Source organism: Amphiura filiformis, chromosome 20 (assembly GCF_039555335.1).
Source record: "Amphiura filiformis chromosome 20, Afil_fr2py, whole genome shotgun sequence".
Lineage (NCBI taxonomy): Eukaryota > Metazoa > Echinodermata > Ophiuroidea > Amphilepidida > Amphiuridae > Amphiura > Amphiura filiformis.
Genome location: NC_092647.1, coordinates 49211607 through 49226684, shown reverse-complemented (window position 1 = coordinate 49226684; position 15078 = coordinate 49211607). Strand labels below are relative to the sequence as shown.

Below are 15078 nucleotides of genomic sequence, written 5' to 3'. Positions count from 1 at the left end.
CGGCTATTTTTTCCGGGTACTCTGCACTGCAGCCAGGGGTTGGAGTGGGTCAGGGACTCAGGGTTTCAATTGACAAGTGCATTATCAACAGTCTTCATTTTCACGTGCATGAAATCTATAAGCTTAACTACTGAACATACGGGCCTATGCACCCCCCAATCATAATTACTCACATCACTAGTATCACAGGGTCAGGCTTTCAATTGACAAGTGCATTATCAACAGCCTTGCATTTTCACGTGCATGAAATCTATAAGCTTAAATACTGAATATACAGGCATATGTACCCCCCCTCAGCACACACACACAATCATAATTACTCACATCACTAGTATCACAGGGTCAGGCTTTCAATTGACAAGTGCATTATCAACAGTCTTCATTTTCACGTGCATGAAATCTATAAGCTTAACTACTGAACATACGGGCCTATGCACCCCCCCCACAATCATAATTACTCACATCACTAGTATCACAGGGTCAGGCTTTCAATTGACAAGTGCATTATCAACAGCCTTGCATTTTCACGTGCATGAAATCTATAAGCTTAAATACTGAATATACAGGCCTATGCCCCCCCCCTCAGCACACACACACAATCATAATTACTCACATCACTAGTATCACAGGGTCAGGGTTTCTAGTGACAAGTGCATTATCAACAGCATTGCATTTTCACGTGCATGAAATCTATAAGCTTAACATACAGGTCTATACCCCCCCACAAACACACAATCATAATTACTCACATCACTAGTATCACAGACATTCAAATTCCATCATGAAATCTATTCGGCTTTCACAGTACACTGATTTTCAAGTTCAAACGCTAGCTCTTCAAAGGTGCTGAATTCGACCATCGTGCAAATCGCCAGATATCGTATTCAGGAAATTAACATAAGGGCGCACATCACTGAAAATGATGCCAGTTTTTCTCTATAAAAATGCTAATTAAAATCATTTAAACAATTTTTGATATCTGCCATCTGTGATACACTTGTAGGATTTAATATTACTAATCATTACCAATCCAAATTTATGCAAATTTCTGCTCATTTTAATGCTTACTTTTAGAATCTATGTTTTTTTCTTAGAATAAAAATAAATTAAGATTTGTTCCAAGTCTACCATGTTACAATACTGATAATTCAATAAAAAAACTTTTTAGACTGCAACAAGTCTGTCCTAAAACATTGTATTTATTTGGATAATGAATTGGAAATTCAAAATCATATTTGCTACACAAAGTAAAATTATTTGAAGTTTGAAATATATAGTGGACAAAATAAAGTCCAATTTGAAAGAATTGAATGTTCTAAGGTGTATGGCTCAAGGCTTGGATAGCAGTTATCCATGTTTGACCAATGCATGCATGGATAGCCCTAGTGAAATGGAGATTGGATAGCTCTTATCCATAGTGCTGAGTGACCAGCATGGATAATTGCTATCCATTTTGCCTCTCAGTTTACATGTGTTTGGCCCAAGGCTTGGATAGCTCTTATCCATCCAGTGCTGACCAGCATGGATAATTGCTATCCATTTTGCTTGTCAGATTACATATTACAACAGAGATGATTTTCATTTTGGACTTTACTAAGTCCAGATTAATTTTAAACTTGAAATTAAATTCACTTTGTGTAACAAGTATGATTTTGAATGTCCAATTTATTATCCATTCCAAAGGAGCACCCCCCTTCCAAGGCTATATGATTAGGATTTGGACTAAGGTTAGGAATTGATATAGGATTAGGGTTTGCCTGTTAAGGGTATGTTAGGGTTAAGGTTTGGATTAGGGTTAGGTTAGGGTTAGGATTAGGATTAGGGTTAGGATTAGGGTTAGGATTAGAATTACGGTTAGTGTTATGGCCCATGTTTAGGGTTTAGGGTTATAGGGTACCGTATGTAGGAGGGTCTGCAATTACCTTGGATAAAATACAGTTGTTTGTGTGGGTGTGTGTACATCTGTACAGGTACATGTATGGCTATGTGAATATAGGCCTGTGATTCATATGAAGAATGTGCATGGTCTTTTTATAGTACAAGGACAAATTGGCCAATGCCAGAGGCTATATGCATACCAATGTGTGTACATCTACAAATGAGAAATTTTTGGTGGTTTGCTTTTCATTGCAAATTGCAGTCATTTGAAATTATCGCAGTTTTTTAATTGCAACTTCCTACACACAAAATGGCGTTTAATTTACTCGCAACATTACGCGCCTGGTAAAGCCGTGAAATTGTGCCTATTTAGAGGATATCTCATCATTTGTATAATGTACATCATCACTATACTTGTCCATGTTATCAAAGATATGGCTATATGCAGCTGTGAATTTCCAGCCCCCCCTTATGGCCAGGGTACCACGGGATGGGTGGCTGGGACTTATACCAGGGCTAAATTTCAAAATGTTAAAACTCCCGGCCAAGTCCCGGACCGACGGAAACAACACATGGCCGGCCCTACAGGGACAAATTTTGTGTCAATGCCCGTCTGTTATAATAAACTGCCCGGCTATTTTTCCGGGTACTCTGCACTGCAGCCAGGGGTTGGAGTGGGTCAGGGACTCAGGGTTTCAATTGACAAGTGCATTATCAACAGTCTTCATTTTCACGTGCATGAAATCTATAAGCTTAACTACTGAACATACGGGCCTATATGCACCCCCCAATCATAATTACTCACATCACTAGTATCACAGGGTCCGGCTTTCAATTGACAAGTGCATTATCAACAGCCTTGCATTTTCACGTGCATGAAATCTATAAGCTTAAATACTGAATATACAGGCATATGTACCCCCCCCTCAGCACACACACACAATCATAATTACTCACATCACTAGTATCACAGGGTCAGGCTTTCAATTGACAAGTGCATTATCAACAGTCTTCATTTTCACGTGCATGAAATCTATAAGCTTAACTACTGAACATACGGGCCTATGCACCCCCCCCCCACAATCATAATTACTCACATCACTAGTATCACAGGGTCAGGCTTTCAATTGACAAGTGCATTATCAACAGCCTTGCATTTTCACGTGCATGAAATCTATAAGCTTAAATACTGAATATACAGGCCTATGTACCCCCCCCCCTCAGCACACACACACAATCATAATTACTCACATCACTAGTATCACAGGGTCAGGGTTTCTAGTGACAAGTGCATTATCAACAGCATTGCATTTTCCCGTGCATGAAATCTATAAGCTTAACATACAGGTCTATACCCCCCCCCACAAACACACAATCATAATTACTCACATCACTAGTATCACAGACATTCAAATTCCATCATGAAATCTATTCGGCTTTCACAGTACACTGATTTTCAAGTTCAAACGCTAGCTCTTCAAAGGTGCTGAATTCGACCATCGTGCAAATCGCCAGATATCGTATTCAGGAAATTAACATAAGAAGCACATCACTGAAAATGATGCCAGTTTTTCTCTATAAAAATGCTAATTAAAATCATTTAAACAATTTTTGATATCTGCCATCTGTGATACACTTGTAGGATTTAATATTACTAATCATTACCAATCCAAATTTATGCAAATTTCTGCTCATTTTAATGCTTACTTTTAGAATCTATGTTTTTTTCTTAGAATAAAAATAAATTAAGATTTGTTCCAAGTCTACCATGTTACAATACTGATAATTCAATAAAAAAACTTTTTAGACTGCAACAAGTCTGTCCTAAAACATTGTATTTATTTGGATAATGAATTGGAAATTCAAAATCATATTTGCTACACAAAGTAAAATTATTTGAAGTTTGAAATATATAGTGGACAAAATAAAGTCCAATTTGAAAGAATTGAATGTTTAAGGTGGCAAATCATTTTCTAAAATTTATCCGATGAGGTTCCTCATTTGATGCATGTTCTGGCTTTAAGGGGATGTGCAATAATTATGAGCCCTGGGGGAGGGTAAAATTGGGGGGAGGGGCAAGAAATTTTTGGCGAGCCGAAAGGGGTAGGCAAGCAATTTTTGGCAAGCTGTGAGGGGGGCAAGCGATTTTTGCCACACATTCATGCGGCGCCTTTTTAATCAAACACTCTAAAAAGGCTTAGGAAAACAGTACGGAAACGCTTAAATATGCAAATTTTCCGGCTCGCTGCGCTTGCAACATACATCTAGACCATTTAAGGTTTGCAAATTGGGATCCCAAAATTTGGCATGTTCAAAGGGGGGGGGGCAAAGATTTTTTGGTGAGCCGAGAGGGGGGGGCAAGAGATTTTTGGCGGGCCGAGAGGGGGGGGGCAAGCGATTTTTGGCGAGCCATTCGGAAAATTTACCCCCCCCCGGCTCATAATTATTGCACAGCCCCTAATGTTTAAATCACTAGTAGAAAGGACTTCCTGACAGTACTGTGATGTGCCCTGGGTAATTTAGTTTGATGATTTATCTTTGTTTACAAAGTTACATGAGTGATGACATTTTGGGGGAATTCCCCTCTCAAATTGAGCAAAACAAGTTGAATGATTCATATCTAATTTGGAATATTTGGAAAACCCCCTGAGGTTGAAAAGTGAAGATGACATCACGGGATTCCCCTCAGGAAATTATGTCATGTGAAAGGTTAATGTTATAATTAAGGCTTGGGAGTTTCCAAGATCACATTTGGCTATTAATATTTGGGATTGCCCACTGCTTGATATATAAGAAAATGTAAACACAATTATTGTGACAGTTTGTAGTGTTGATCTGGGCTAGCTAGCTAATATGCTTACAGTCCAATTCCTTCAAAGAAAGGAAATTGCGAACCAGAATTAATTTAAGTAGTCAATGCACTACTACCTGCCAGTGTTGTCGGAGAAGATCTAGAATACGTCAAAGAACATATTTCATCCAAGAAAGGAATATAAATTCTTCTGTCGACTCGCTGAAATCTGGTTCATGCATAGATTATCCAAATATGATGATCTATGGTTTTTGATACAACACAGCTGTTAAAATAAGCGGGGACAACTGCATCGCAGTCCTGCATCCTGAAGATATTGTGTTAAAGGTGGAAATAGCACCAAGTTTGGAGAAAGCAGCGCAAGGAGATAACGGTTTGGAGAAAGCAATGCCATTTTTGTGCGAGGATTTCATACGCAAGGATATTTATAAACTCAAGCGTACACTGGACTTCGCTGATTTTCGCAGTACAAGTGAATAAGGATATATTACATCAGTCATCCAGAACATTGCAAGAACTTTATGATCACCAAGAAGAAGAATGCTCGCTAAGTACTAAATAGATAAAGAGTGGTTATATTTGATTATTGTGTATGTGCATTTGTTGTCATATATTATACCAATCATTAAAGACATAGATTTTGTTAGCTTAATCAAACAGTGTATTTGTGTTGTGCATTCGTGTGAGTTCGGGTAAAAGGTGATTTTGGCCTTGAGTCAACTACGACTCGTAACAGTACTCACACTAAAGGGAACATTTCTCTCTCTGAATGAATTCTGACAAGATCTTTGAGAACATATTTCTTTGTGAAATATTTCTGACAATATTGACATCGATACGGTTTCTATTTGGTGTGACTTCTGATGTGGTATCTAAGACTTGACTTGTCACTAAAACACTTCTGACAATAATCACACTGATAAGGTTTCTCTTTGGTGTGAGTTCTGATATGTATTTTAAGATGACCACTCCGTGCAAACCATTTGTGACAGTACTCACACTGAAAGGGTTTCTCTTTAGTGTGAGTTCTGATATGTATTTTAAGACCATCACTCTGTGTAAAACATTTATGACAGTACGAGCAGATAAAGGATTTCTCTTTTGTGTGAGTATTGATGTGCCTTGTAAGAACAGACCTGGCACTAAAACACTTCTGACAATATTCACACCTATAAGGTTTCTCTTTGGTGTGAGTTCTGATATGTTTTTTAAGGTTACCACTATGTGCAAAACATTTATGACAGTACTCACACTGAAAGGGTTTCTCTTTGGTGTGAGTTCTGATATGTGATTGAAGATGATCCCTCTGTGTAAAACATTTATGACAGTACTCACACGTAAAGGATTTCACTTTGATGTGAGTTTTGATGTGTTGTGTAAGAACAGACTTGACACTAAAACACTTTTGGCAATATTCACACTGATAATGTTTGGTGTGAGTTCTGATGTGTCTTGTCAGAGTACCACTCCGTGTAAAACATTTATGACAGTACTCACACTGAAAGGGTTTCTCTCCAGTGTGAGTTCTGATGTGTTCTGTAAGATTAGACTTTTGACTAAAACTCTTCTGACAATATTCACACTTATACGGTTTCTCTTTGGAGTGAATTCTGATGTGGCACAGAAGGTCCCTTCTGTCTTTAAAACATTTCTGACAGTACTCACACTCCTTAGTGTGAGTTCTTTTGTGTCTTGTAAGAACAGACTTGTCACTAAAGCACTTATGACAATATTCACACTGATAAGGTTTCTCTTTGGTGTGAGTTCTGATGTGTATTTTAAGATAGCCATTCTGTGCAAACCATTTACAACAGTACTCACACTGAAAGGGTTTCTCTTTAGTGTGAGTTCTGATGTGTAATTCAAGATTACCACTATGTGTGAAACATTTATTACAGTACTCACACTCAAAGGGCTTCTCTCCGGTGTGAGTTCTGGTGTGATTTGTAAGAATAGACTTGTGACAAAAACACTTCTGACAATATTCACATTGGTAAGGCTTCTCTTTGTGAATACTGATGTGATACACAAGGGTACTTTTAAGAGCAAAACATTTCTGGCAGTACACACACTGATAGGGGTTTTCTTTGATGTTCACACAGTTTTCATGCCGGTACCATAGTTGAATATGGTTATTTAAAAGCCCTTGCAGCTTACCATTTTTGGACAATCTTTTCTGACAAGACTCACATTTGCATCGACAAGCCTGCTCATATTTAATCAGATGTCTATTGATGTGGGTTTTCAATTTGTCCAAAGAATAATGCTCAATTCTGCAAAATGTACAAGAAAATGGTTTCAACTTCAAAAGTTTCATTGCCATGCATGTATTACAAATGCAACTTTAGATAAATGCAACAATATTTATTGACGTACATCAAGTTACTGTATATGCATCTCAACACTGCCATGCAAGTCGATTTTGGAAGATCTAGTTTGTTGGAGCAGCAAGCCCAAGATCACAATCCTCACTGGCTTCCGTCTTAGTCTTGGTTCTATTTTTCCTCAGTACTTTTCTGAAGTCTCCAATTGCAGATATAGCAGTAGAGTAAATATCTGAAATATATACAGAAACAAAAAGGGAGGGATATGTTACATTTCTCCTATACATGTATATGCCCTTAACAGTATCTTATCTTGCCCTGAATGCTTTTGTTACAGATGGGGAGCGTATTAGGGGCTGTGCAATAATTATGAGCCTCCCTCTCGGCCCACCAAAATCACCCCCCCAACTCTTGGCCTGCCAAAAAATCTTTGCCCCGGTTGTCCCTCCCCCCCTTTGCACATGCCAAATTTTTGGGACCCCAATTTGCAAATGGTCTAGATACATGTTGTGAGTGCAGCGAGCAGGAAAATTTGCATATTTTAGCAATTCCGTATTGTTTTCCTACACCTTTTAGATTTTTTTTTACACCCTCTCGGCTTCCCAAAAATTACTTGCCCCCCCTCTTTACATGTGTATCAGGTACAACATGCAGATATAACAAAAAATAAAACAAAACTTATTGTTTTGAATTAAGACACCACATCAGATCTGGTTGGTGCCAAATTACCTACTTTACTGCTGATTCTTACACAGCGAATTTGCAAATTCGCTGTGTACTGTCTTTTGCCAATTCTTTGTTTCTTCTGGCAACTCGTGACATTTTGCATGACTTGCCACGTTTCGCCCTAGCTCTGTTATGCTTTGACCAATTTTGACCATACTTGGTCACAAACACTACTGACCATGTCCACACATGTGACATGACATTGAACTCCATTTGACCTCTGACCTGCTCACAATGGCAAAAATGTATCTTCTTCCACAAATAACATGTGATGGTGACATGCTTAGGTCATGTGACTTGACTCTGGTCGGTGTCTATAGGGTGTTCACAAATAAGGGGTTAAAGGTCATTAAGGGGATCATTTCCGGTCTGAAAGCTAAAAATATTCAAAAAATCACTGTTTTTACAAATTACATAGCAGAGTATTGTCATTAGCACACATGCATTGCTACCAACCAGGGTCTTTGGGGTGTCTACAGTTTCGGGGTCAAAGGTCATTAAGGGGTCGCTTCCAGTCAAAACCCAAAAATCATCAAATATGTTCTTTTTTTTTTATCTCAAAAGGTAACCAGACCAGAGTGACATAAACTTCATATATGCATTAGTGTTACTCGATGTATACACGGTATTTTTATTTTTTTGGTCAAAGGTCATTTATACGTCATTTCCGGTTTGAAGCTAAAAAACTCTCCATAACTAAGCATAGTAGATTTTTTTTATCTAAACTGTAACAGTGCATTTTCTCGGTGTATAAAGGTTTTTCTTATATTGGGGCCAAAGGTCATTAAGGAGGTCAAATCGTCACATTTGCAAAAAAAAGTTTAAAATAGGCCCAATCGAGCTCAAATTCAACAGGAACGATTCTTACGACATTGTAAACATGTTAAAAATATTTATGACCACAAAGGTCAATGTTTACTTTGGGGTCAAAAGGTCAAAATATGGTTGCCAGATAGCTATTCGCTGTGTACCCAGATTCTATTGACTCTAGTTTTGAATGTATTCTGGTGAAATTAAGTGTATCAAGCATAATAATTAACATTCACATAGTGTTATCGTTTTTCATTCAAATAAAACATGAAAGCACTGTGCAAACATTCAGGGTATGATAGAGCCATCTGTAAATTTGTGCTATAAGACCAAATCCAGGACCAAATTAGAAGTTGTGCCTGCAAATATATTATTGTTTTGCCATATGAAATACAGCTCAATCTTATATCAGTTTGTTTGACCTAACTGGAAATGAAAGTTAAAATTTCATGCAATAATTTTTTTGAAAAGAGGACCAAAAACATGCATTTAATAATAATGAATCCCAGTATTATTCTAGAATAAGGAGTATGTATAATTTTTTTGAAACACCTCCCCCCCCCCCCCCAACGAATTTTATCCTACCAGCAAATTTACCCCTTAATAAGGGAATTTAATATAGAATTTACCCCCAAACAAGATTTTTGGCTCGTAAAAATTAAAAAATGTACCCTTTTTGGAATCGTAATTACCAAAAATTTGAAAAAGTACCCTGAACAAGTAAACACATCAAAAGAAATAAGTCCCCCTCTGAAAATGTCGTCATAACATCGTAAAGTAAAACTTTGTACCAATAAAACTTATTTAGAAATAATTATATGATTGTTTACTAAGTGTTTTGTGAAAATGAAAGATGTCCATGACTTCATGGCTGAATGAACCCAAATTGAAGACAAAAACTGCCCTTTCCAAAAGTCACAAAGTAGGCGTATGCTTGTTAACAGCAAGGCGTATTGGGACAAGGAATGGAACTGGCCATCTTACAACTCACTATGCTGAACTCTGCACCAAGGGGATTTGCATGGCTGAATGATCAAGAATCGATGGTGAGGATTTTAAACTGCACTCAAACACATGGGGTTTTCCATTAGTAACAGGCCATGAATCAACTTTTGTGACAAGCATAGGCCTACTTTGTGACCTTTGAAAAGGGCAGTTTTTGCCTTCAATTTCAGCCCTGAAGTCATGGAAATCTCTCATTTTCACACAGCACTTAGTAAACAGTCATATAATTATTTCAAAGTTAGTTTAATTGGTACAAAACGAAACCTTACAATGTTATGACGACATGTCCAGAGGGGGACTTATTTCTTTTGATGTGTTTAGTTCAGTTTCTTCTAGAATATCAGAAGATAATCAGAAAATATGCAAATAAGCTCATAAGTATTCACAAATATGCAAATAACATGACACAAAACTATACTGTACATCTGGGCAACATATCCTATCACCATACGGTCCATACCAAAAAAAAAAATGATCGGATATTGTGTTGGAGCTGCACAGTGGATTAATGAATTTGCTCTCGCCAGTAGAGCCTGCCATACAATCAAACAAGTAGACAGGCAACCATTTGGATAATAACATACATTGTAAGCAGCACATATTTGTGGTGGACAAAAAGGGCAAAAAACAGTGAACAATTTGAGATTAGTTTTTGGCCCTTGTATCATCCAAAAACTGACCACCCCCTTGTGACCTTTTTGCTTCTAACTCAAGAACGGTATGCTGCAGATAGGTCAAACTATACCTTTTCTGAATCGGTATGACCAGAATACTTTGGCATGGTTTTGGACAAAATCGGAGCAATTTTTTAACACAGCTCATCATTTTCTACACATTTTTTCTGGTCTAGAGATGTCAAGTAGAAATTGATTTCCAAGGGTGCATGATATCGCCTTCTTCAAACTAAACTAAACTAAACGATTTAATGCCATATTATAACATCTGAGAAGGACACCATCAATGTTTTTAAAAAGTCTGATTTTTACATGCTTGTAATGTAATTTTCTTCAGAAGAGGTGGGTCATGAATTACTAATATGTGACAGTGACAGATGTCACCTTTTTTTGACCCCCCCCCCCCCCCCTTTCGTAGGTTGAAATTATTTTACTACTTCTTATCTTGGGTTGAACATATAAACTACCTTCCAAACACATGGACCCAAAACATATTACATGTAATCCAAAACATTTACAGGAGATACATGTTCCCTAGTTGGAAAGATGAAATCTATTCTTCATGAAAATGTTACAATATTGCTTTTCAACATTTATTTTGTGTTTTAAAAAACAAAATAATTGGCAGATATAAAAGGCATGATTTGTGACACGATCTGGTCCATGGCGGCCAAAGGACGTACTTTTGAAAATTGAGTTACTAAAATTATTACCTTTGAAAAACAAATATAAGGCTAATATTATATACTGAAAACACCAAATGTCTTTCATAGTTTATTAAGTTTTTTATTTCCATTTTCTTATGTATTTAATAGGGTGTTTTTTTTACTCGATATTTTTGCCTTAATCTCAATTTCAAATTTGCCGTCTTTGGCCTCCATGGACCAGATCATGTCACATTTGAATCCTGTCTGTATTTTATACAGTCTGATGTTATCTGGACATATTTATATCACCTACCACAAATCACTGCCTTAATTCTGTCACGTTATAAGGCTCCTCTTCGTTGTGAGTTCTGATATGTGGTAAGGGTAAGTGTGAAACATGACAATATTCACATTGAGAGGGTTTCTCTTTGGTGTGAATCCTAATGTCTGTTATTAGACTATCATTTCGTGCAAAACATTTCTGACAATACTTGCACTGAAAGGGTTTCTATTTGGTGTGAATTCTAGTGATTTCAGATTGCCACTACTTGTAAATTATATTTGACAATACTCACACTGAAAAGGTTTCTCATTTGTGTGAGTTCTGATGTGTTGCGAGGGTTTGCCTATAAGTAAAACATTTCTGACAATATTCCACTGAAAAGGTTTCTCATTGGTGTGAGTTCTGATGTGCTGGTGAGGTTACCTTTCTGTGCAAACCATTTCTGACAATACTCACACTGATTGCTCTTTGGTGTGAGTTTTAATGTGCGTTTTTAAACTACCATTTTGTGTAAAACATTTCTGACAATATTCACACTGAAAGGGTTTCTCTTTGGTGTGAGTTCTAATGTGTGTTTTTAAACTACCATTTTGTGTAAAACATTTCTGACAATATTCACACTGAAAGGGTTTCTCTTTGGTGTGAGTTCTAATGTGTCTTTTAAGATCACCACTATGTGTAAAACATTTCTGACAATATTCACACTGAAAGGGGTTCTCTTTGGTGTGAGTTCTAATGTGTTTTTTAAGACCATCATTCTGTGCAAAACATTTCTGACAATACTCACACTGATAGGGTAGTTGTTCTTTGGTATGAGTTTTAATGTGTGTTTTTAGAGTACCATTTTGTGTAAAACATATCTGACAATATTCACACTGAAAGGGTTTCTCTTTGGTGTGAGTTCTAATGTGTCTTTTAAGATTACCACTATGTGTAAAACATTTCTGACAAAATTCACACTGAAAGGGTTTCTCTTTGGTGTGAGTTCTAATGTGTCTTTTAAGACCACCATTCTGTGCAAAACATTTCTGACAATACTCACACTGATAGGGTAGTTGCTCTTTGGTGTGAGTTTTAATGTGCATTTTTAGAGTACCATTTTGTGTAAAACATTTCTGACAATATTCACACTGAAAGGGCTTCTCTTTGGTGTGAGTTCTAATGTGTTTTTTCAGATTACCACTATGTGTAAAACATTTCTGACAATATTCACACTGAAAGGGTTTCTCTTTGGTGTGAATCCTAATGTGTATTTTTAGATTACCATTTTGTGTAAAACATTTCTGACAATATTTACACTGAAAGGATTTGTCTTTGTTGTGAGTTCTCTTGTGGTATGCAAGGTCACTCCTGTAAGCAAACCATTTCTGACAAATTCCACACTGAAAACGTTTCTCTTTGGTGTGAGTTCTAATGTGTGTTTTCAGACTACCACTGTGCATAAAACATTTCTGACAATATTCGCACTGGTTGGCTTTCTTTTTGGTCCGAGATCTGAAGTGGGAAACACATTTGATCATAAGAGCAAAACATTTCCGACAAAACACACCCTGTTTGCATCTATGAGCTTGCACATACTTAATCCAATGTCTGTTAACATGAGTTTTTAATTTGTCCAAAGAGCAATACTTGAGTCTGCATACTGAGCAAGAAAGGGGTTTCAACAGTTTCATTGCTTCTCTTGCTGTTTGCAACAAAGTGAAATTTATTTAAGGTAGAAAGAATGCAAAAAACATTCAGAGAGATCTGGTTCATTGAGTTACTGTGTGAACCCAAAACCCACCATGGAAGTCGATTCTAGAGAAGCTGGAGTAGCAAGCTATACAAGACAACAATCCTCAATGGCTTCTGTCTTAGTACTGGACTACTGGTTCCACATCAATAATTTCCAACTGCTGACAATCACTGAGTCTCTGGATCCAAATATCTGAAATTAAACAACATAAATTAATGTTTGTAGATGCTTAGTCCAGAATTTCAACAACAAAAAATTATATTGCTTCATAGGGCAAGTTTCTTGACAGGAGTCTTAGTAAGCCTTAGTCTTAAGGTGGCCTTGAGGCTACTAAGCCTAGCACGCTCTCAAAGCCTGCCCTAGCAGAAATTCTATACAGCAAGAAGTGTATCAAAAGTGTATCAAAGTGTATTAAAACTGTATCAAACAGCAATTTAATACAGTTTTGATATACAAAGGGTGTATTGAAAATGTATCAACTGAAAATATAAGGTATCAAAACTGTATCAAATACCACCTAACTGTATCAAAAATGTATCAAAAGTGTATCAAATTTGAACTTAGTTAATTTTGGCCATGCTTGTGGTGTATCAAAAGTGTATCAAATTGAACTTTGCAGTTTTTCAGTGTATGTAAAGTGTATCAAAGTGAACTTTTTGGTGCTAGATGTATATCAAAAGTGTATCAAATTGGACTTTGCCTGTTTTTTAGTGTATGTAAAGTGTATCAAATTGAACTTAGTTAATTTTTGGTGTCTAGAGGTATATCAAAAGTGTATCAAATTGGACTTTGCCTGTTTTTTAGTGTATCAAAAGCGTATTAAATTGGACTTAGTTTATTTTGGGTGGCTAGAGGTATATCAAAAGTGTATCAAATTGGGCTTTCATAAACTGACCTTTTGTAGTGTATCAAAACTGTATCAATAACTGATCACATGTCTAGATAATGACTCATCATTTTCAAATTTGCCCATGTGGCATGTATGCAGTTAACACCAGGATTTGCATTTGGAAATGTACTGTATTTTAGAGCAAATTATGGTGTTTTATTTATCATGATGACAATACAAACATGCTTGTAGACTGCACATTAGGTTACAATGTAGTTGTAATCAGGGACTGTGATTAAAGAGGAAATATCTGACTTTGTTCTGATAAGGTAAGCTTACTATATATTATATATAGGGCCTCAATGTATATGTATTAAGCATGAATATAGCACATGCCTGTATAGTAGATGTTATTGGTAGCCTTTTTGTCTCTTTATTGAGGGTAACAACTTCAGTGACAAGCACTGCATTCCAAGCAGGCCTTCTGATGTATGTATGTTCCATTTTGGTTGCGTTTTGCTTCTTTTTTGCAAGACTTTCTCACACATTTATCCTATTGCGTTGTAATTTTGAACGTTGATAGGGGAAAGTGCATTGAGCTGCTCCGTAATGGGGGAAAGTGCTAGAGGTCAGCATTAGTAGTAGAGGGCAGTGTTGAATTTGAGCTTGATTAGACTAATTTCAAAATTTGACCTTTGACCCCTTCACTTTGGGGTCATTAATGTTTGCAAATATGTTTAGATCATGTACGGATAATTCTTTGTTGAATTTGAGCTTGATTGGACCAATTTTGAAATTTGAAAAACTGTATCAAAAGTGTATAAAAAACTGTATCAAAAGTGTATCAAAACTGTATCAAAAGTGTATAAAAAACTGTATCAAAAGTGTATCAAAAAACTATCAAAAGTGTATCAAAAAACTATCAAAAGTGTATAAAAAACTGTATCAAAAAACTATATCAAAGGTGTATCAAATGGCATGTATCAAAAATAGGGCGGTCCAGCTGGCCAGCATTAGAATTGGAACGCTGATTTGATACAGTGACATATTTGATACACTTTTGATATAATTATGTATGAAATGTGTATGAAATGAAAGGATCAAAATTTCAACGCTAATTTGACACAGTTTAAATTGGAACGCTGATTTGATACAGTAACATATTCGATACACTTTTGATATAAATTATGTATGAAATGAAAGGATAAAAATTTCAACGCTAATTTGATACAGTTTAAATTGGAACCCTGATTTGATACAGTTACATATTTCATACACTTTTGATATAATTATGTATGAAATGTGTATGAAATGAAAGGATAAAATTTGAACGCTAATTTGATACAGTTTAAATT

General features: G+C 36.4%; 1 protein-coding gene across 4 annotated transcripts in view; it reads right to left on the bottom strand.

The window, feature by feature from the left end:
• Positions 1-15078, bottom strand: part of LOC140141911 (uncharacterized) — a 60850-nt gene that overhangs the window by 29868 nt on the left and 15904 nt on the right. For 2 of the 4 annotated variants that reach the window (XM_072163791.1, XM_072163788.1), the window contains exons 3-4: positions 12943-13086; positions 7067-7246 (exon numbers count right to left, since the gene is read on the bottom strand). Coding sequence is in view for 1 of the 4 variants with exons in the window: in XM_072163790.1 (XP_072019891.1) it covers positions 5535-6963; positions 7067-7101 (1464 nt within the window). In the remaining 3 variants the exon portion in view is untranslated. Of the gene's footprint in view, positions 1-4333; positions 6964-7066; positions 7247-12942; positions 13087-15078 lie in introns of those variants that run through there. The other 2 variants (XM_072163790.1, XM_072163789.1) reach the window with 2 other exon arrangements.